Below are 21520 nucleotides of genomic sequence, written 5' to 3'. Positions count from 1 at the left end.
GTTATATAAAGGCGTCACGCAGATGGGTTGTGAAAATAATGGAGTAAAAATTATGTGGAAGTTATTTCAACGTTCAAGTTTTATTCTTTTATTTCTTTGTTTTATAGAAAACAAGTTAAATTTGTGTTCGTCATCAATTTTGTAAAAGATTATTTTTTTAAGGAGTTCAAATTTTTCCACAAATTATTTGATTAATTTATAATTTTTTTAATTGAAATTAATTCTATTAGTGTATACATTATAGTACGTTTGCTCTAACAATTAGTTATTTAATTATGAATATTATAATATCATTTTATTTTGTTTATTTTTTTGTCTACACATTTTTCTATCGTAAACAAAAAACGTTGAGAGGATGATAATAAAAAGAAGATGATAAATATATTTTTCATATATATATATATATATATACACACACATGCACTCATAAAAATATCGTATTTCTAATCAATCATTCATTAGATTATGACTTTAGTCATAAGTACATTTTTTAACTTCGCACAAATATCTTTATATAGTTAATATGTAATTTGATGCATGCTTATGTCAAGACGTATATTGATAAGGATTTAAGCACTACACATTGCATCAAGAGTATGATTGTTTATCCAAGTCAGATTTTTTCTCAACTCAATCTGAAATCGGACTGTTCATCCAGACATGATTTTTTCTAATTCAGTCCAAAATTTGGGAAATCGAATTCCAGTCTAGAACAAATCCGGGCCGGAATCCAGATTGGAAAACCCAAGTTGACCTGGTCCGGGTACCGGATTTACAACCCAAAACCCTTTTTTTTTTCTTTTTTTTTTTTAATTTTAAGTTTGAATGTTATGAATTAATCCAACAGTTTCAATTCAAATATGAGGTGGGCGTGCCGGAGTGGTTATGGGGCATGACTAAAAACCATGTGGGTTCCAGTACAAAACAAGCAATAAGCTTTTTTTTATCTTGCCTCTATGACAGCTAGGTAATTAATGCCCTTTATTTCTAATTATTAGTTTCATATTTTCTTTATTATGAAGGCCAGTACAAAACATGCAATAAAATCAGTAACGGAATGTCTTGAACTGGAACATGACTTCCGCAACTTCGTCGAGATATCTTTGAGAACCATGAGAAGAGCGTATAGTCTTGACATTTGGATTGAAACTGGATATGAAAACATTCAAACTAAAAAATATAAATAAAATAAAAATAAAAAAGGGGTTTATCCGGATTTTCAAGTCGAAATTTGAATGAACAGTCCTAATTTGAAATTCAAAAAATAGAATTTTGATTTCGGGTTTCGGTCCAAAACTTGGAATACAAAATTCGGGTATACCAGGTCTTGGTATCGAGTTGGGTAATATTATTTATTATTTTAATTTTTATTATTTTTTTATCATCTTATTTATTATATTTTATTTATAAATATATTATTTAATATTATATTATGAGATGAAGAGAAAGATAAAAAAAAAATGATAAATATATTTTTTTAAATTGGATAGCAAATGCAAAAATATTCACGGAACCTGTCACTCCGCTTTCTGCATAAGTATGTGCAAGTGCAGCAGGTGGTCAGACTGGCTAGGTAGCAGAACTTCTATATATAGGAGTTGAAAAATAGTACGTACGTGGAGCTTCTATATATGGGATTAATTCATTTGCTTTACCCAATTAGGGGATGAAAGACAGCACCTGCAGAATAAATTAAACATATATATATATATATATATATATATATATGTACACAGAACTGACCTTTCAATCTTTTTCCACATTGACCATTGACTCAATTAATATAACATCAAAATAAATAAATAAAAAAACATCAAAATCATTCCAATAAAAAAAAATGGTACCAGATTTTACATTCAAGTTTCGGTTCGAATCTAATCCGGATTAATCCGATTCAGATTTCGGTTCGAATTTGAACATGATCTTTTCTTATATTTTTAAAAAGTTAAAAATAATACAACAGACAAGTATACAAGTTTACAAGTTAATCTAAATTTATATGAGTTCGACACGATTAATAAATAAGTTTAGAATTTTGTTTAATAAACATTCGGTTTGTTTATTAAACAAATCCTTTATAGGAATAAGTTCTAATTATTAATTAATGAGTAATGTTAAGAACGAGTCTCAAATAAACAAATCTTTTATATAATTTTTGTAAAAAAGTAAACTTCATCTAGAAAGAGTGGGTTTTCTATATTTTTTTTACGATGGAGTCTATTTTTTTTATAAAAGGTCTATGATTATTCTTGAATATTGTTAATTTATATTTTACTCATTTGTGGATGTAATCATAGATTCATTTAAACAATATTTTTAACCTACATGATATCATAATAATACCTACAAAAGAACTATAAAAATTTGAGAAATGTTTTAGTAAAAGAAAAATTACAAAATAAAAAAATAAAAATTTACATATTTTAATGTGATATATTAAATTATAAAATTATTTATTGTAATATAAATCTAACGCATCATATCAAAATACGTCAACTCTTAAATTTATTTGTATAATATATCTTTGAGATTGAAATACATATCTAAACAAAATATTTTATAAAATAATATAATTTAATGTGATAGTTATATTATAAAAATATCACCCTATAACTTAAAAGCGTGTATAAAACATGAACAGTAGTGAATAGTATCAGCCTTTTTCTCAGTTGCTTTTTCTCAGTTCCGATTTTAGTCTTGTTTTTCTTTTTCGTTCAGTTCCGATTTCCAGCTCCGATTTCCACACTCAAAATATCTAATCGTTACATACAGATAAACGTAAAATAAATATCTAATCTTTACATATAAGAGATGAGATATCTGATCTACAGACTTTCATCTCAAATTTACAGAACACTTCAAATTTACAGAACAATTCTCGCATATTTTTTTCTTCTTTCTCCGTGTGGGTTTCGGTGAGGGACACGGAGGCTGCGCGTGGGGGATTCCGAAGGTGGGTGCCATGGTCGGCGCCTTGAAGGGGACTCGTCGGTAGTGGTCGTGAGGTTCGGTGGCCACGTACGGCGGCGTAACGTGAAACAAATGGGTGAAACCCATTTCCGTTCGGTCTCCGTGGGGGAGACGGAGGGCTGCGCGTGGCCCACTTCGAAGGCGGCTGGGATGGTCGCCGCCTTGAGGGGGACTCCTCCGTCGTGGTCGTGACCGTCGGTGTCGACGTACGGCGGCGGAAACTCAAAAAAATCAAAGAGACCCATTTCGGTTCTCCTTCCACGGAGGAGACCATGGCTGCGCGTGGGGAAGATTGAAACTGCCAGGGATGCTCGCCGGCGTGAGGAGAACACGCCGACGTTGGCCGTGACGATAGCCGGGACTCGGCGGCGCCGGGCAGCGCTGGAGGAGAACCACCGTGCTGCGGAATCGCCTACGAGAGAGAGAGAGTTTAAGAAAAAATAATTGTGTTAAATACATTTATTAAGTATTTATATGTCCTACAATTTAATGTTCAATAATAATAATTTTTTTTTTCTTTCCTTTACAAATATACTTTTGTTTTTACTGTAATATTATATTGTTGAATTTTCTACATAGGTTGAACTCCGTGAAGTTGAAAGTGGAAACAAGATATCCCAACAACAAGCTGCTCATAAAAGTATCAAAAGTATGGATCCTTTAACTTCTTAATTTCATACTGTAAATTAATAACTGAAATAATTTATTTTGCTTCATTGATTTTAGAATTTTTTAAGTCAATTATTTAATGTCATTTATTCAATATTTATTCTGCATGAACTTTGAACTGTTTCAAATTATAATTTCGAATTAGTTTAAAAATTATTTGAAGGTTTTTACATTATATATTATTTATATGACATAATTTAATTTAAAAAATAAATTTTTAAAATTTAAATCTTATGTGTTCAAGATAATATAACTAACAGCAAAAATTATATTAAAAATTGTAACACAGTCAATTACATTAATAAAATGTACAAATAAAACATAAAAGTGGCTACATATAGAATTTTTATATAGGAAAACTTTATCAACAAATCTATTTCTATATGTAAATACTTATATCAATATTTATAGTTTTACCTATATAATTATATAGAATCAATTATTGAAATATTAAAAATTTCAAAAATTGAAATTTAAATTAAATATTTTGATAAAATAGAGTACGTACTTATTAAAAATAATATTGTATATAAACTTATACTCTAAAAGATGCTTGAAAAATAAAATAAAATAATAATTTTGTGAATATTCAATGATAAATTATCTCGGCTATATACAACAATAATAAACAGTACCACAATAATAAATGAATTTTACTACACAACTTCTATCACATTTTACATTTTATATTTTTTTGAATTTCTTAAATTTTTAATATTTTTTTTAAAATTTTTTTGTGAGTTTATTCTTTTTAAATTATTTCAAATTTTCTATTTATTATACATATAATAAATATTTGATAAAAAAATAATAAAAATTAAAAATAATATGGAGTGTAGAGTGTTAGAAGGCAGTGAAGATTTTTTTATAATAAATACTACTAACCAGTATAAATAGTAATTAACAGTGCTATAGTATGTGATACAATAATAAACAGTACTGAACATTACTCGTGAACAATAATAAACAATTACAGTAATAAACAGTTCTAAACAGTAAAATAAATGAAAGAATTTTATTAAATATTTTAAAAAATTAAAATCATGTAAATAATTAGAGTTTTTAATATAATTTAAATCTCATAATATTTTTAATTAACTAAAATCATTTCAGTAGCAAAAGAAACAATTATGTAATATTTAGTCGTTTTAGACTCTACTTTCAGTAACCAAAAAAATAATTATGTAATATTCACTTTCCTGACTTGCTTAAACATATAGTCTGTCTAAATCTATTATCAGAGACTTTAAACAATTATAGTTTACTTAAACAATTAATTATATTATCTTCATAGACCTTATCATTAAATTCTCTTATTCTACACTAGATATTTATATTTTAGAATAACCTAATACAGGATAAACGTGCATCGCACGTACATACACTGCTAGTTTTATTATAAGTGTGAATAATATGCGAAACACACTCACCGTTGAAACCCCAGAGAAAATGAACGATTTTCTCCTACCAATTAAGTAGCCTCGAGAAGAAATACTATTAAATTCACGATCCCTTTTAACTATCATCCCATCATCTCCCATGGACCCATATGTCATCAAATGATTGGCTATAAAGATCATTTGCTAAGCATGCAAAAGCGTGAGAGAATTTTGGCACCGTCATCTCTGCCGACAAAACGCCGAAAATTTTGGAGAGAATAATATTAAATACAGTTAAAAATTATATAAGTGATGTGTCCTCTTTTTAAAAAAATAAAATTTATTATTAAAAAATTAATTTTTTTTTATAAATCTTATATTTATTTTATTTTTTAAAAAAAAAGTATATAATATTTATATATTTTATAACTGTAAATATTATTTATCATAAATCATCTAGATAAGCTAAGTATGTATATGATATGATCAATATGATAACAATATTTTAAGGAGATCATTTAGCCTCGGTTTCGATCGCCATTTATTCTCCCTTCTTGTTAATTTAAGTTGACAGTCGAGAAAATGTTATTTAATTTATTAAAAAAATCAAACAGTCTTTTTTATTGAAATTTTAAAATTCACATAACCACCAAATATAATTGTAAAAATCATTATAAAATCGTGTTATCAACGGTGGAAGTACTACACGGCCTCCTAAAATATTCCTTCAGTTCAATTAGGAATTAATTAGAAATAAAAAATCCAAAAAAGAAAAACTTTTTTATCTTCCAAAATCTAAAATCCTCTTCTAACTACTCCATCTACGATCTTCTAGTCTCCACAAACATACATAAATATATATATATATATATATTTATGAAAAATACTTTAATCAAATAAGAATTATACAAAAATAAATTATAAACTAATGTGACTTAACATGATACATCAAATTGTAAAATTATTTTTATTATAAAATAGATCTAATAGATTCTATAAAAACATATCAATTTGTAAATTTATTTTTATATAATATTTTTGTATCGATAACCTTTCTTTATATTTATTATAAAAACCCCCTAAAGTGAAATTTCTAATTCGGCGCGCGGCTTCATGATGATCATGTTATCCTTATTCCTTACCTATGAAATAATGTAATATATTCTTCGATCACCATGTCATGTAGCCATACACGAGGCTTGAGATTCGAATATAATTAGTGGAACCGACTTCCTAGATTTGAAAGTTTTTTATTGTTTCAAGTCATTTAAAACCTGGTTTAGTTTCTTCATAAACCGTCGTCGAATCTTTTTATTTTTTATTTTTATATATATATTTAGGAGAGGATGGTTTCGAACTCCAGATCTCTATTTTCGAACATATATTGCCAAAAAATGTTGTCGGATGATATAACTTTGATTATAACACATGAAAAGACGTTAACGACCATAAAACCACCTAAAAATATTAAAATTGGCCAGAGTGGTATTAGGACTAGAGAAAAACAGAAGGAAGATGGTGCTTGAGAAAAAGCTTTGATTTTCCATTCACTAAGGAAGTCATGGATGTCTTTGAAAGTAAGTACGGCTTGAGATCCGATACTTATACACAATTATTATTGGAGAAGTGCAATAGAACTGCATGGAATAAAATGAAAGTATTGGTGATTATATACAACAAATGGAATTGATCACAAAGAAATTATTAAACCCGGCTATTCTCTCACTGATAAAATGCAAGTTACACTCATACTTAATAGCCTTCTTTTGTTTTGAAAATATATTATTACTTTTTTAACACATAGTATGAATGAAATAAATATATATTCTCCTGTAGTAATATTGGTGCTAGAAGAAGAAAGAATGGAGAGGAGAAAGAGCAAATTGATCCTCTAATCTTTTAAATAGCACAAGCCAAACGACTTCTTTCAACAATACAAAGTCAAAACAATTTAAGAAAAAGAGATTGCTAAAGCAAAAATACAATAAACTATTTGGAAAAAACACAAAAAGACATTTAAAATCATAGCATCCAAACAAAGAAAAATAGAAGGAAAACAAGGAGATTGTAGTGATTATGCCGGAAGTCATGCCAATTAGATTATTGGTGAATTGAATCTACAACAACAAAACGTATTTCCAAGAGCAAGAAACTGTTTAACGAATTCGAGGAGAAACAAGTAGGCGAACCTTGTCTATATGGGACAATAACATGTATTGTGATGTATTGGGGTAAGATACTTGTAAAATTTCTTTAAATTGGTTTGTTATTTTACTAAGTGATGCATTGTATGTGCCTAGTATTCATATAAATTTAATATATGTGCCTATATTAGACCTAAAGGGTTACACAGTTGAGTTTAAGTCTGGAATAATTATTATTAGTAAGGGTAATTTATTAGGAGAATGTGTGAAAAATCACAATATGTACTCCTTAACTATTGATATTAATAATAAAGTGCCCATTTCTGATTATATGAATGTATCGATTAATTAAACATACGTATGACATTTAACATCGGGTCATGTGAATAAAAATAAATTGGTTAGAATGTATAAAAATGGGTTAGTACCACAAGTGGATTTAAATGATTTTGACATATGTGAACCACGTGCATGTCAAAGGGAAACTAAGTAGTAAATAATTTTCTAGAACTTAGAAATCAACATATTTACTTCAAGTCGTTCATTATGATATTTGGGGACCATTTTAAAACAAAGACATGGAGGAATTGAGTACTTTATTACTTTTATTGATGAGTATTTTATATGGGTACATCTCAAACATATTTAAGACAATAGAAAAATTCAAAGAATATAAGGAAGAAGTAGAAACGTAATTAGGCAAGTACATTAAAAGTTTCAATAGTGGTAGGGGAGGTGAATACGAAGCTTTGGATGATTTCTACAAAACAAATGGTATAACACATATCTATACCATGCCATTAACCCTCAACAAAACTAAATTGCAAAAAAAAAAAAATGAAAATAAGATTCTGTTGGGTATGACTAGATCTATGATAACATATGCTAATCTCCCAACACCTTTTTTGGAGGAAGTATTGTCAACTATAACATATATACTAAATAACAACCAAAACGAAACACCTTAAACTTCACGAAATATGGACAAACTATAGATTCGACTAAACCAAACTCAAAGTGTGAGACTATAAGGTACAAATGCTTATTTCGAAACCACTAAAAGATAAGTTAAAAAGTAAAAAAATGGGAACATAGGTTTATAAGATTTGTGGAAAATGGGAGTGGTTATCAATTTTATCATTCTGCAAGAGAATTGATAGAAAGCAAAAATATTATCTTCCTTGAGAACGTCGGCTTATAATTGATTATAATCCATCTTTTATGGCCTCAAGCCATTTAACATAATCATTACTATTGATTACTTCAATAGTAATCAATAGTAATGATGTTTAAGAATTAATAGAATTTCCAAATGATAGAAAAACTATTAGTTGTATGTGAATTCTCAGAAAAAAGTTTAATACCGATGGAAGTTTAGATAGATATAAAGCAAGGTTGGAGGCTAAAGAGTTTACTTAACAACTCGGTGTAGACTTTGTTGCTAAATATTCACTTGTATCAAGATTTACACTCATTAGGATAATCATGTTTATAGTTGTTGGATTGGGTTTGGAATTATATTAGTTGGGTGTTAAAACAACATTCATAAATTGGGAACTTAAAGAAAATATCTTTATGATTCAATCTAAAGTTGTTCAAATTAAAGGACATGAAAATAAAGTCTATACAGTAAAAAGGTCTATGTATGGACCTTAACAGTCTTCAAGATAGTAATACTTGAAATTCCACCAAGCAATATTAGAAATGAGATATGAAATGAGTCTACTAAATCACTGTATGTATACATAGAAGTGTAATAATAAAATAGCAATACTAGTAGCATTGTGCGTAGATGATATATTGTTAGCAAGCAATTGTCCATATATGATGAACAAAACAAAAGAGTATTTGAGATCTAAATTTGAAATGAATGACATGGATGGGACTGGTAATGTTTTTGTAATAGAATTTTAAAAGAAAAATAATTACTATATCTAGACAAGGTGCTTAAAAAACTTAGTATGGAAAATTGTAAAGTTCTAAGCACTACTATTTGCAAAGGACATAAAATAAAAGTATGTACCCTAAAAATGAAGAAGAAATAAGTCAAATGCTTAAAGTTTATTATACTCACTCAGGTTGTGGAATGCAATGACAGATACAAGGCTTGATATTTATCATGTAGTAGGATTGGTAAGTAGAAATCAATCTAACCCGAGCAAAGAACACTGGCAAGCAGTAAAGTGAACATTGGCCTCATTTGGATACAGAAACAGTTTCATCTCATCTCATCTCATCATTACAAATTTTTCAAATTTTCACACAAAATATAATAAAACAATTCAACTTTTTCAAATCTCAAAATAATAATAATATTAAAAAATAATAATCTAACAATATTATATTCAATTTTAATCTAAAATCATCCCATCTCATCTCACTATCTAGAATTAGTTGGCTAGCTATAATATTGCTGACTTTGGAAGTGAAAGTGATGAGATGACAAAAAATCCATATATTTTTCTATTTGGTGGAACGACCATTTCTTGGTTCAGCAAAAACTGTTGCAAAGTCTATAATGGAAGCTAAGTGCAGAAGCATGGCAGTTGGTAATGCATTCTAGATAAAATGTTTATTGGAAGTTTAAGATTGATATATCTATCAAATTATTAGTCAATGTGTTTTGTTGTAACAAGTGTTCTATCTCATTAATAAAAAGTGGATCACAAAGCTATAGAGGAAAACACATTTTAGATATAGTAGATAAAGGGGAACTTAAGATCGACTTCATTCCCTCAATTGATATGGTAGCCAACCCTATGACTAAGAGATTGTCTCTAGAGAGATTCAGAGTGCATGTAGCTACTATGGGATTAGGAAACACCTACGTGAGATAGCTACAAGGTTAAAGGACATAACTCAGAAGAATCTGAGGATGCCTGGATAAATAAGATTATGTAATTCTACTTGCGAGAATAAATTGGTCATTCATAGTTAGGAGACACTAATGAGATATGGATATTACATTTCATTTGGGTGTAAAAAATATTAATATGCACCACATTTTATAGGTAATATTTATGCTTGTGTAATGTAAAATCACTGATAAAGTAATCGAGGAAAACCTCATGAATGGCTTTAGAGGAAGTACTTGATAAAGATTTGGTGCAAGTCGATACATGATTTATATATTTGGCTGAAAGTTGTCAATTGTGGCAAGTATAGACTAATTTCCTAACCACAGATAACTGATGTCATTCACTATATATTTAGTGAAACGAAACCACTCCTAATATGTTGTCAGTGAAAGGACATAGTAAAGGGTGCAGCAAGGTAAGGTAGTGACAAAATTGTGCACACACAGAGCCTTATCATATTATATATCGATCTACAAGTGTTGCATATGAGAGTTGGTATGAGGATAACTTTTTTTTGGTACCAAGGTAAACATGTTCAACTACATAACTTTTACTTATTCAACTAACAATTAAGGTGAAGCAGGTCAGGGTCGATACTTCCACATATTATGGATAGGAGACACCCCCAAGCATTTTCATTTCTCTTTTATAGAAAAAATCTCATTATTTGCTCATTCTTCATTAAATCATATGGATCGATCAAGCAATGATAGAATTTCTATTTTGTTTATTGAATCACATGAGATTCCATACGTATAATGGATAAAGTACGTATGAACGGATGAATCGATAGAGAGTTGTATACTCAAATTGGAATTTGCAACAAGTAGAACAGATAAAAATGGAAAGGTTCTTGTGTGTTCAAGTGGGAGATGTAGATGCATGAGATAACCACCCAATAACATTATGCACCCCCACACCACATGCTCTCTCATGGTGACAGTTTACCATAGTGGGTGTTGCTTAGGGATGTACGAAGGGACACCTCTGTTTGGTTGTACCCGACAATTATGTCTCTTGTAACAGTTGATATTGTCTATAAATAAGATCTTGTGCACATGTTCAAAACAGCTTTTCATTCCCTCTGTTTTCACCAACTTGTGAGACCGAATGCCCTAACAGGAAATCACCATAACTGATAGTTAGCTTTTCTTACAAGTTGGACCACACATCTCTAACAAATAGCAAGTATCCACGTTCATTAGACTTGGGGTAATACTCTTTCACAAATAGACCAGGCATAATCTGCACCTTTTAAACCAAAAGCAAAGTCCTCTACTGCTCTGTCCCCCAAACATGGAAATCTAAGAATTTGAGGAAAAACAGTATATAAAATAAAGATTATCTGGACAGCAAAATCCATCCAAACCTGTGACAATCATTAAAATTTCTCCCATCACCCGGTCTTGTCTGGAGAGATCTAATATCATCATTTTCTTGATAAGTATATCAACTTTATTAAAAGCGTAAACGAGAAGAATCCAAGATACATTATTTCGCAACCAATAAAACAAACTAGTTCGACTACACCTGGGAGTAAATGTGGATGGAAAGAAAATAAACTTAAATTTACAAATGCTAATCAGAGGTGTCATTCATCCAATTTCATTAAGATGAATCATATTCCTAAGCCATAAACACCATTTGACCTTGTGAACCTGCCAAGAATAAAAATATAGTTAAAGAAAGTTCAAAAATTTATGGTAAAAGTTGTAAGAATCTGGACTTCCATATACATTTCTCAAAAATCTCTTTTGCCAACTGTAAAAGTGAATCCGTGTCTTCAGCCATCTTTGAAATTCTCTCTGCCTCCTTAATTGCTTCAGCTGCTACAAATAATTTGTTTTCTGCTTCAGCAATCTTGTAAGCAGCAGCCTCTGCTATTTCCTTTATTGTATCTTCCGTAAGCACATCATCAATGCTCTGCAATTGCTTACATTGGATGTCCTGTTTTTGGGTAGGTGTCTCAGATGAGGCATCATTTTTCATCTTGTAGCAGTTTTGGACCTGCATTTTGACAATGGATTGATTGGCCTTACATTTCACCCCAACTAATATATTTACGATTTTGTAAAATGCTACTAATGTGCTGGCTGGTGACTTTGAATACAACTGTACTCATTGAAGTTGAAACAAGTCTGCTTTAAAATGCCGTCAGAATGACAAGATTATTATGTATAAAGACATGGCATGGAATTGAAAACCGAGTGACAACATAGAAGCCATCTCTTCAGTTATGATGGAATTGCATTAAGAATTCACAAAATTACACGACTTCAATCCATTACCATCACCAGAGATACTATGGCTTCCATTTGGCATTAGCCATTTCCTAATGGCTGACTTGTACAAGATACTTAGAGTGAATGAATGATTAACGTAATTAACTCCAATCTAGCATTACTCCTCTTGAAAGAAATTAGGAGTCAATTTGTGATCATAACATCAGAAATAGCTACAACAAGAGGAGAGAGCATTGCACAAAGAGCAAACTCGCCATGGCCCATTAGAATGCGCCACCTAGAGAATTAGGATTAAGAATTTTTAGAGTTTCTATTCTAATTTTAGGGGTTAGAGTGGTAGAAATACATAAATCTCCTTGAACTTCAGAAATAGCAGTCATCTATGGTAACCAAGAAGTGCAAACAACCAAATAAACACTAGGCAACTGGGTGCTAGAGCAAATGAATACTTTATCATGTAAAGATCTGTTTTTATGGAATGAAAAGTAAATTAAAGCTTGTAACAATGAGCAAGTATCAATTCCATATTATATTACATTTTGTAACGCCTCAATGGAAGGTCCAAACCACATGGCCTATACTCCAAAAGGACTACTCAATAATACAATTGGAGTCTCATTGGAACATTATAAAGACCAAGAACTTCTTCCGAAACAATGTGGGATCTTATACATCACATGCATTATCCTCTTATCATATGAGGTATCACACATTTGAGCATAATGCACCAAGTATACACCAGCTGCTTGAAATGGTATGGCTCATATGGATATATTAAGGCCTCGTTTGTTTTCGCAAATAAGATGAGATGAAAATTGAAAATTGAATAAAATATTATTAAAATATATTTTTTTAATATTATTTTTATTTTGAAATTTAAAAAAACTGAATTATTTATTTTATTTTGTATGAGAATTTGGAAAAGTTATAATGATTAGATTAGATGAGATGAGATGAGATGAGTTGTAAAATTTTATTGATATAAAAGGAATACTGCAAAATAATTAGTAAATAATCTACACTGAAAAGCATAAAATCAATTACCTTTTCAAGTTTGTCCTGTGCAACCAGCCTTCTCAACCTTGTACTTAATAGCCTCCTAAAATTTTGTGGAACCTCGTGCCTTTTCTGCAACAATAATTATTTGGGAAACAAGACAATAATCGTTTATCTGAAACATGCAATCAGTGTAAGTATAATGGCAGATATATAGCCTAAAGAAGATTTAGGACACATGACATAAAGTAAAGTAGCAGCAAATAGGTAACATCATTCACAACTTCCCAAACCAGCCAATCCCTAAACCGCTCTTCCTTCTTATTGTAAGACAAAAGGAAAGCTCATTATTATTATTTCTTTGATAGTTAAGGAAAGCTCATTATTAGAAATCATAGAAGCAGCACAACAACCAAATCAAAATGCATCAGCAGAATCAGATTCTATTGCTTCTTCTAAGTGGTCATCGTAGCAACTAGAACAGCAAAAGGAGAGTGCGACCATCAGCCTACAGGGCATTGGCAACTGTTTCCAGCTGTTTTTCCTCCCAGTAGGAGGAGCAGATTCTTATGCATTATTCACCCATTGGGCAATTAAAATTTTCTCAAATTTGGCTGCAGATTAGAACATGGATATACAATGTACCAGGGAAATTCAATTTAGTCTGAAGAATTCAACGAGAACAAAATATAGCAGCTACATCTATTAATTTCCTGCTGTCATAAAGGTTACATCAATATTTGGCATCAGTAATATCTTAGAGATATTTTTTATAAGCCAAATCATTAAGTTCCTCCACCGTACTAAAATGATATATGGAGAAATGAATAATTACCTCAATAAAGCTAACAATTTTACCGGTATCCAGTCCATCTGGTTCTTTCAAGGTTGAAAGTGCTTCAAAGATCATTGCATTGTACCTGAAAACAAATGATAAAATCTTTCAAACAAAACATGAAACTAATACCTTAAAACATTTCGAGTTATATAAGGCTACTGGGAATTAATGAAAACGTGAACAAGACACTTCGTAAGAACTGTGGGCATATATGTTTTTTCGGAGGGAAAAGAAATGAATCTTTTCTAATTTTGAAGGGCAGATTACCCAAACTGAAACCTCTTCGGGATTACTTGCACATGATTGTACTGACATTAAAAAAGGTTTTCCTGGTAGAATAGCTTGAATGCATAGAAGTAACAGAGAAATCTTGTCACTGAAAATAAGGCTAGGGGTGAAAGGCCAACCACGATAGAATATAGCTGGTTTCAAAAATCATCATGACATACGATTTTAGGAAGAGTATTTATGAGATCCCATGGAACACAAAGCATAACCTGATTGTGCCAGTCAGTATTTGTGCATCAAATTGTAAATGTGCCACATAAACCAACTTTATAATTCCAACAAAATTAACTACAGAGCTTTGAGTCGTGCCTCATTTATGGTTTTTCATTTGACTAGAGGTTCTTGCAATTAGGAAATGTAAGAAAGCATGCAACGATTCCTTGCATTTGGGCAGGAGACTCTACAAGTCCCTAGCTTAGGAATCAAGATATGATTTTTTTTTATTAGAGAGGGATCAAGATATGATAACTCTCTTCCACACTGAATTTACATATAAGCCTACTTTATAACGCGAAAGACAACAAGCTATGTTCGAAGTCTGATGACGACTCACTTATCTTCTTAATAAAGGACTATGCTATAGTTTTAAAGAAATGATGGCCATCTCATTTCTACTTGTCAGCTGAAACATTCTTAGGCTTCAAGATATACATATACGGCATTTCCTTTTCCCCTTACTTTTTAACCATCCTATTGCAATGCTTGCATGAATTTATAAGATTTTGAAAAAAGTGTCTTCTTTCAAACTACGAACTTGTATTTCCCACTTATCATTCCAGACCTTTTGTCATTCAGAAAAATTCCAATCACTCAGCAGACATGCAAACATATGCAATTCAAAACTTCATAGCATACCATACGGCAGCATGGAGTTACCTGCATAATTTTTCTATTGGTTAATTGAAAATAAAAGACAAGGAAGTTTATTGGCACCAAAAGCAAGGGAAAAAATACATGCCATACCTTGAAGCATTTTTCCCATCCATTAAGCTTTTTGAAGAATCATCCATATTTGGATCAGTTGTTGCAATATTTGCAACTGGAGCAGCAGTTGAGGTCTGTAAAATGGCCAATGGAGTGGCGGGAGCATCAGGGTTAGGTTTTGTTTTTGGTGTCCGTGATTTTTCCCTGGGGCCCTGGCCAGCACTAACACTCATATTCCGCCATTTATCCTATTCATAAAGAAAACAATGAGAGCACGTACTAGGCGCATATGAATTTACTAGAAGACACATATGTTATGATACTAAATTAGTTGAAATCCACTACATCAATTTTTTCATAGTTATGAAAAGAAGCTACTTCCAAAGAAAGGTAAAGAAGTTAAATAAATTGAAATGCACAAAAAATTACACTATATGGAGGCACAACACCTCAACAAACAATATAAGCTCAATGACACAGCCAATAATGGAGTTCAGACTTGCCCATCATATAAACTTGCTAATGCCCTCAAAAGATGCTGTAGTGGATATAAACTTAGTAATACCCTCAAAGATGCTGTAGCAAGGGGAATACATCAGGTGAGAACCAAGTCGTTACCTCTGCAATCATCATGTCAACAACAATCTAGCAGGCAGTGGCTCCAAGGGGTGTAACACCTGTCCATGAGACATTAACTCCTTGCCTCAATTATTTTTCTATGCTAACATATTGATATCTGCGAGGCACATCTAAACTTGATGTGTAATTCCCCAGGAGAGGTCCAAGCCACATCTTTTTTTTTTATATAAGTAAAGCGACATCTGAACCCATGCTCCAAAAGGACTAGGCAATGGTACACTTGGGCCGCTTAGAATCATTATAACTTGCAAGAACTTCTCATGTCCAAGAAACATGGGATCCCATTCACTACCTACACTCACTCAATATAGGATATCACATGATGTCTATAGGTAACTAGACAAAAATCAGATCTGACTTGCAATCACCAGCTCGGGATATGGTTCTTCTCCCTCGGCAACCTCTCCATCAACAAAATGACTTCTAAACAAGTTTCCAATCTTGTAGGGATGAGCTTAATAAAAGCATGGTCTAAGATATGACTTATTAAGTATGAGTGCCAGGATAAATTGCAAAGGGGGTGGTATCTCATTTGATTTCCATGGAATCTGTCCATTTTATGCCCTAGCACTTCATCACATTTTAGTTCTCAACGACAATAATTTTTGGAGCCAACCCCCTTCCGACTTAACTGAGCTAATTCACCAGCCAAAGTAATGTAATTTTGTATGATGATCTACTTTCCCTGTATTAATATCTTGTAATCAAAGGAAGTAAAGTACATCAATACCATTTATTCAGATCTTGAATCATGAAAGTTAATTCAACAAAGGAAAAGGTAAAAAATACAAACCATATCTCGAGGAACCAAATTTCTACATAGCGCAAAACGCTTCTTTCATGTAAAATTCCCTATAGTTTATTACTTTGAGTATTACTTATAAGAGACCTGCTAAACAAAGTGTATACTTGCATGCTATCATAGTGGATGTTAATCTAAGTAATGGGAAACTAATAGCACCGAGAGCAACTACAAGATAGCTTAAAGCACCAAGCGAGAGAAACTACCGGATAGCTTGTGATCTAACAAATATTGAAGTGGTTCCCAATGATTCATAGTTGTTGCTAGTAAAAAATCTTCAAGTTCCTCGTTACAATTCAATGTACTAACAACCAATTGTGTTGGTTCAAGGATTTTTGCATACTAATATATTGGTTGCAAAGGAATAGGTTTGGGGCAATCGTCATGTTGGAGATGAATTCAAGGCAATTGTCACATTGTGGCTGTTTGGAAGATGATGCCTCTATGTTTAATGTGGGGGTACTTGGAGCGAGAGGAATGGTTTTGACAATAGGGAACACTCATCGGGAGGGTTTAGGGATTTTTCTTTCATACATTGTTATTTTGGGCTTCGGCAATTGTATTGAATGGGACTAGTGTTAATGACTTTTATGCTATTTTTCACAGCGCTTAGCTTGTAAGAGCATTGGCAATGGACTAGCCAAATGCCAATGCAAATCTAAACTTTAGCTAGATGTGAGAAAAAGCTTCTACATTGGACTAGCCAAAAGTCTAAAACTTAAGACTTGAGCTACAGTAAATCTTAAGTCCTCTCCAAACATGGCTAACTACTATTCACAATAGAAAGCAATATTTTATTATTTCTTCACTTCCCTCTCTCTTTGAATGGTAAAACATGCATGGCATGCACATTATTTATTCTACTAATTGCGAATATTGATAGAGTAGATACATTATTTTTACAAAACATGAAGATCTAGGAAATATATGAATTGTATTTGTAAAAAAAAAAAATTAAAAAAAATATATATAATATTATATTATTATTTTAACTTTAAGATAACTAGTCTAATGTAGACTCATTTAGTCAAAAATTAATACTATAGCTAAAAATTAACATTCTAGCTAAATTTTAGACTTAGCAATGAGCCATTGCCAATGCTCTAAGTAGGTTTCATGTATACTTCATGTGTACTTGGGTGTTGCCTCATTATGTGATTTAATAAATTCTTCCTACTTCTCAAAAAAAAATTATTGCTTGCAGAAATCTCCATTGGGTTAAAATATACAAGGCCATAATCAAGAAGTTCATGAAGCAACTTTCAAACCTGCTTTCTCTCTTTGCATACCCTTTTTCTTTTCTGAAAACCTAAACACGCCGCCACCCTCATCCACCCTAGAACGGAGAGTGACTTCTCACCACCGGCACATAGAGTTTCGATGGGCCTCGGCGACTTTGCCGAGGGCCGTCCGGCGTAGACTATCTCTCCAGCAACCTGGTTTCTTTGCAAAATTTGTTTTTATCATTTTTAGAAAGGCAAACTCAACCGGTGTTCTTGGGCTCCTGCCACATCCACCGCCACAGAAAACTTCGACGGGCTCTGGCAAACCCATTCAGGGACCTCCGGCTATAGTTTTTTCGGCCGCCTTCAAACATCCTTAGTTTCTCTACATACATCCTTAGTTTTCTCCGTACATTTCCATTCGACAATGGTAAACACCCTCTTGGGTGGTACATGACGGGTTTTCACAACTGTTTTTGGAGCTGTTGTGCTCAGTATGGGTTCTTCTATGGAATTGGTCATAGAATCTAAATCATTTACACTGGTGAAGCAGGGGAGCGTGTTAGCCATTACTGAAAGGAGTAGTAGGGTGATATCTAAGTTGGTTCTGGGTTCAACAACAGTACAGTGGTTGGCTAAGGCCATGGATGCATGCACAAAGGATGAGAAACGGGATTTTTTCTCCACTGTCCGGGAAGGTAGTCGCAATTTCATGGCACATCGCTGCTCGAATGCTCGAGGACGTTATATGGCGGTGGAGGAGTATGGTGGTGGTAGGAGGAATTTTATTTTCATTCTTGAGGAGGGGGGCAGTGGCTGGAGAAAGATGGGGGAGGTGCTACATGATTTTTCCTTCGGCAAGAGAATAGCTCATAGGGAGGCGTTGTTGGTGGATCAGTCCCGTGGGTGTCGTTTTGGGAGTAAGAACTTGGAGGTGAATCATAAAGACCCAAGTTCATAATCGATGGCGAGGCAATCTTATGCGGCAGCTCTAAAGACGGTTCATGCTTCGAGGGTTTAGAGTGAAGGGGGTCTGCAAATCACGCCTCAGAACCAGCTTGTCGAGATGCACAATTCTTTAAAGGAGATGGAAACCCAAATTGTCGAGTTGAAGGCAGCGATAGCTTTCTTATCTATGAAAATAGACTTGTTTTCAGCTGAAGGCAATAGGGTTGTAAGAAACAAGTTAGGCCCGAATCCTTTAAACTCTGATAAAGGAAAACGGAAAACCGGATTTGGCCTTGTCCCTATAATCAGATCCAGGAGAGTATGGCGGGTCAAAAGGAAATCTGGGTTATTTGAAGTAGGGTCTACATCGGGTATCGGCATAGAGACATTAATAATGGAATGTCATTCGCCTCATGTAACACAGGATAGACCAATAGTCGGTATTACACCCTTGGTCCCCGAAAAAACTTTGGCTCCCTCATCGGAGTTGAAGAAAAATGGTGTACCACCGAGGTTTGAAGGAGATGTAGGATCCGCTATCACCCCAGAGGTGAAGGGACTTGCTGTCACCCCAGAATCTCCAATGGAGACTTTGATACCATTGGAGAGAACCAATGGAGTTGCTGGAGAACCAATGAGTTTGGCGGTGGTGCCTTGTGTAAGGAATGTCTAGAGTCGGGAGTGCAATTGGATACTATGTCCGGAGATAATGTTGCTCCCCTGGTCTCTTTTACTCCAATAGTGGATTGAATTCTGCCTAAAGTTAACGAGATTCAGCAGTTCTTGAGAATTTCACATGGAGGATGTGAAGACCAATTTAAAGAACTAATCACTGCGATTGAGGCAAGCCACACACTTGAAATCAAATCAAGTTTCAAGAAAAGCAGGGAGTTACAGTGTCTTTCTTGGGCAATCAACTACGACGCTAAGGGTGGTATAACTCAATTAGAGGGAAGTCTAAAGGGAGGGCATTGTGAAGACGGGAAACAAGGGGTTGGGGATGGGTTTTCAGGTAGAATTTTAGTTCTATGGAAACAAGGGGTTGGGGTTGGGTTTTCAGATAGAGTTTTAGTTCTACAGGAACAAGGGGTTGAGGTCAAGCTTAGTGTATTTTGGGTTGTTTTTTCACGGGCTTTTTGGGTCATTAGGGGCTTCTAATATGGGCAAGGTGTTTTATTGTATATATTCAGTGTACTTGGTTACTCATTTTGATATATATAATATTTTTCCTTATAAAAAATAATAATAATCAGGAAGAACACCCGCTCCTCACAAATCACAAAGAAACATTCTTTCGTTGCATTTACTATAGATTCTGGGCTTTGTGTGTTCATCAAAACCTACTGTGCAAAGTGCCAAAGACATAATGATTTTAATACTTGAAAGTAAAAAATTTTCAAATTCAGCATAACAAGTCCTCAAACTAATTATCGACGATCTCGGTTAGCTGATACTATAAGACCAGGATAATATATATATATATATATATATATATATATATGGAGGGAGAGAGAGAGAGAGAGTAACCTAACCTTGAGATCAATGTTGGTGCGAGAGAAGAGGACGGTATTGAACTCAGGGTCTCTCTGGATGTCCTTCCATTTGCCGGTGCCGTGCTTGGCCACTCCGGCCCGTAATGCTTCTTCTTCCTCCGATGTCCACTTTTGTTTCGGATTTCCCATCTCTCTCTGTCTCTCTCTTTGGGGGCCACCGTTGCCACAACCCCTACAAATACTCAAGCTCACTGCTCCTAGACTCCGATGATCCCTTTTGCTTTGAACGAGGGTTTCTCTTGCTTCCCAGTCTCGCGCTTCCAATTTCCAAAGAGGGGCGGTGATCAGGCAATCCGGAACATGGAGACGAATTAAAAATAATCCGTAATCGTTCCAGTTTAAGAATGGGAACACAATATTTTTATATTTTGATTAAGGTGCGTTTTGACGTAATATCTCTCTCTATATACACAAACTACCATTGGAGTTACGTGCAAAGTAGGTTTGTCCTGTATTTTTATAAAATAAATTATTTTAAAATATAAAAATTAAGTGTAGAAGAATAAAATTTAATAACAAGATTTACAAAAATAATATAACTCATTTTAGTTAGAAACTACTAATTTAAACAGCAATAAGTTTAAACAAATTATAGGTCCAAGCAAATTTGGAAAATAAAAAATTATGTTTCAAATTTATATTACAGTTTGTTTCTTAAACGACTAAATATCACGGAATTATTTTTTTCGTTATCCAAATAGCAGTTAAAAAGTTTTGGGAATTATGCATCTAAAGGTGGTATTTTCTCCTCATTCATAGTATTTATGGAGAGAACATTGAAGTTCTTGTGGTACTACTTTTGGAGTTGATCTACATCTGCACCCAATTGTATGATATATTTTTTGTTTGAACATAATGTTGCAATGTTTTGGATTTACGGTAAATGTTTTTGAATGAAATGAATTTGGAGTTGAAGCATGATTATCAAATATTTAGGAGCATGTTAATATAGAACATATAAAGTATGGTGAACAAATATAAATGTAGTGCTTAAGTCTAATAATAATCTTGTCAATACATAAAGTGGAGCAATCTATAATTTGAAG

General features: G+C 32.7%; 1 protein-coding gene across 1 annotated transcript; it reads right to left on the bottom strand.

Moving 5' to 3' along the window:
* Positions 1–11493: 11493 nt before the first annotated feature.
* Positions 11494–20848, bottom strand: LOC109009970 (telomere repeat-binding factor 4-like). Its single transcript, XM_018990654.2, has 6 exons — positions 20454–20848; positions 15349–15557; positions 14095–14179; positions 13308–13391; positions 11757–12027; positions 11494–11678 (listed from the first exon to the last, which is right to left on the bottom strand). Exons 1-6 carry the CDS (start codon positions 20601–20603, stop codon positions 11647–11649), a joined length of 831 nt encoding a protein of 276 aa, XP_018846199.1. The 5' UTR covers positions 20604–20848; the 3' UTR covers positions 11494–11646.
* Between the last annotated feature and the right edge of the window lie 672 nt (positions 20849–21520).

Source organism: Juglans regia, chromosome 10 (assembly GCF_001411555.2).
Source record: "Juglans regia cultivar Chandler chromosome 10, Walnut 2.0, whole genome shotgun sequence".
Taxonomy (NCBI): Eukaryota; Viridiplantae; Streptophyta; class Magnoliopsida; order Fagales; family Juglandaceae; genus Juglans; species Juglans regia.
Note: the sequence above shows the minus strand (reverse complement) of the source record. Positions and strands in the feature narration are given on the sequence as shown.

Excerpts from the sequence above, each read along its gene's own strand:
- LOC109009970 (XM_018990654.2), bottom strand. The coding sequence starts at position 20,603 with ATGGGAAATCCGAAACAAAAGTGGACATCGGAGGAAGAAGAAGCATTA. Across the intron at positions 15,558-20,453 it reads GCACCAACATTGATCTCAAG|GATAAATGGCGGAATATGAG; the intron begins GTTAGGTTACTC and ends CTTTATGAATAG. Across the intron at positions 11,679-11,756 it reads AAAAGAGATTTTTGAGAAAT|GTTCACAAGGTCAAATGGTG; the intron begins GTATATGGAAGT and ends TATTCTTGGCAG.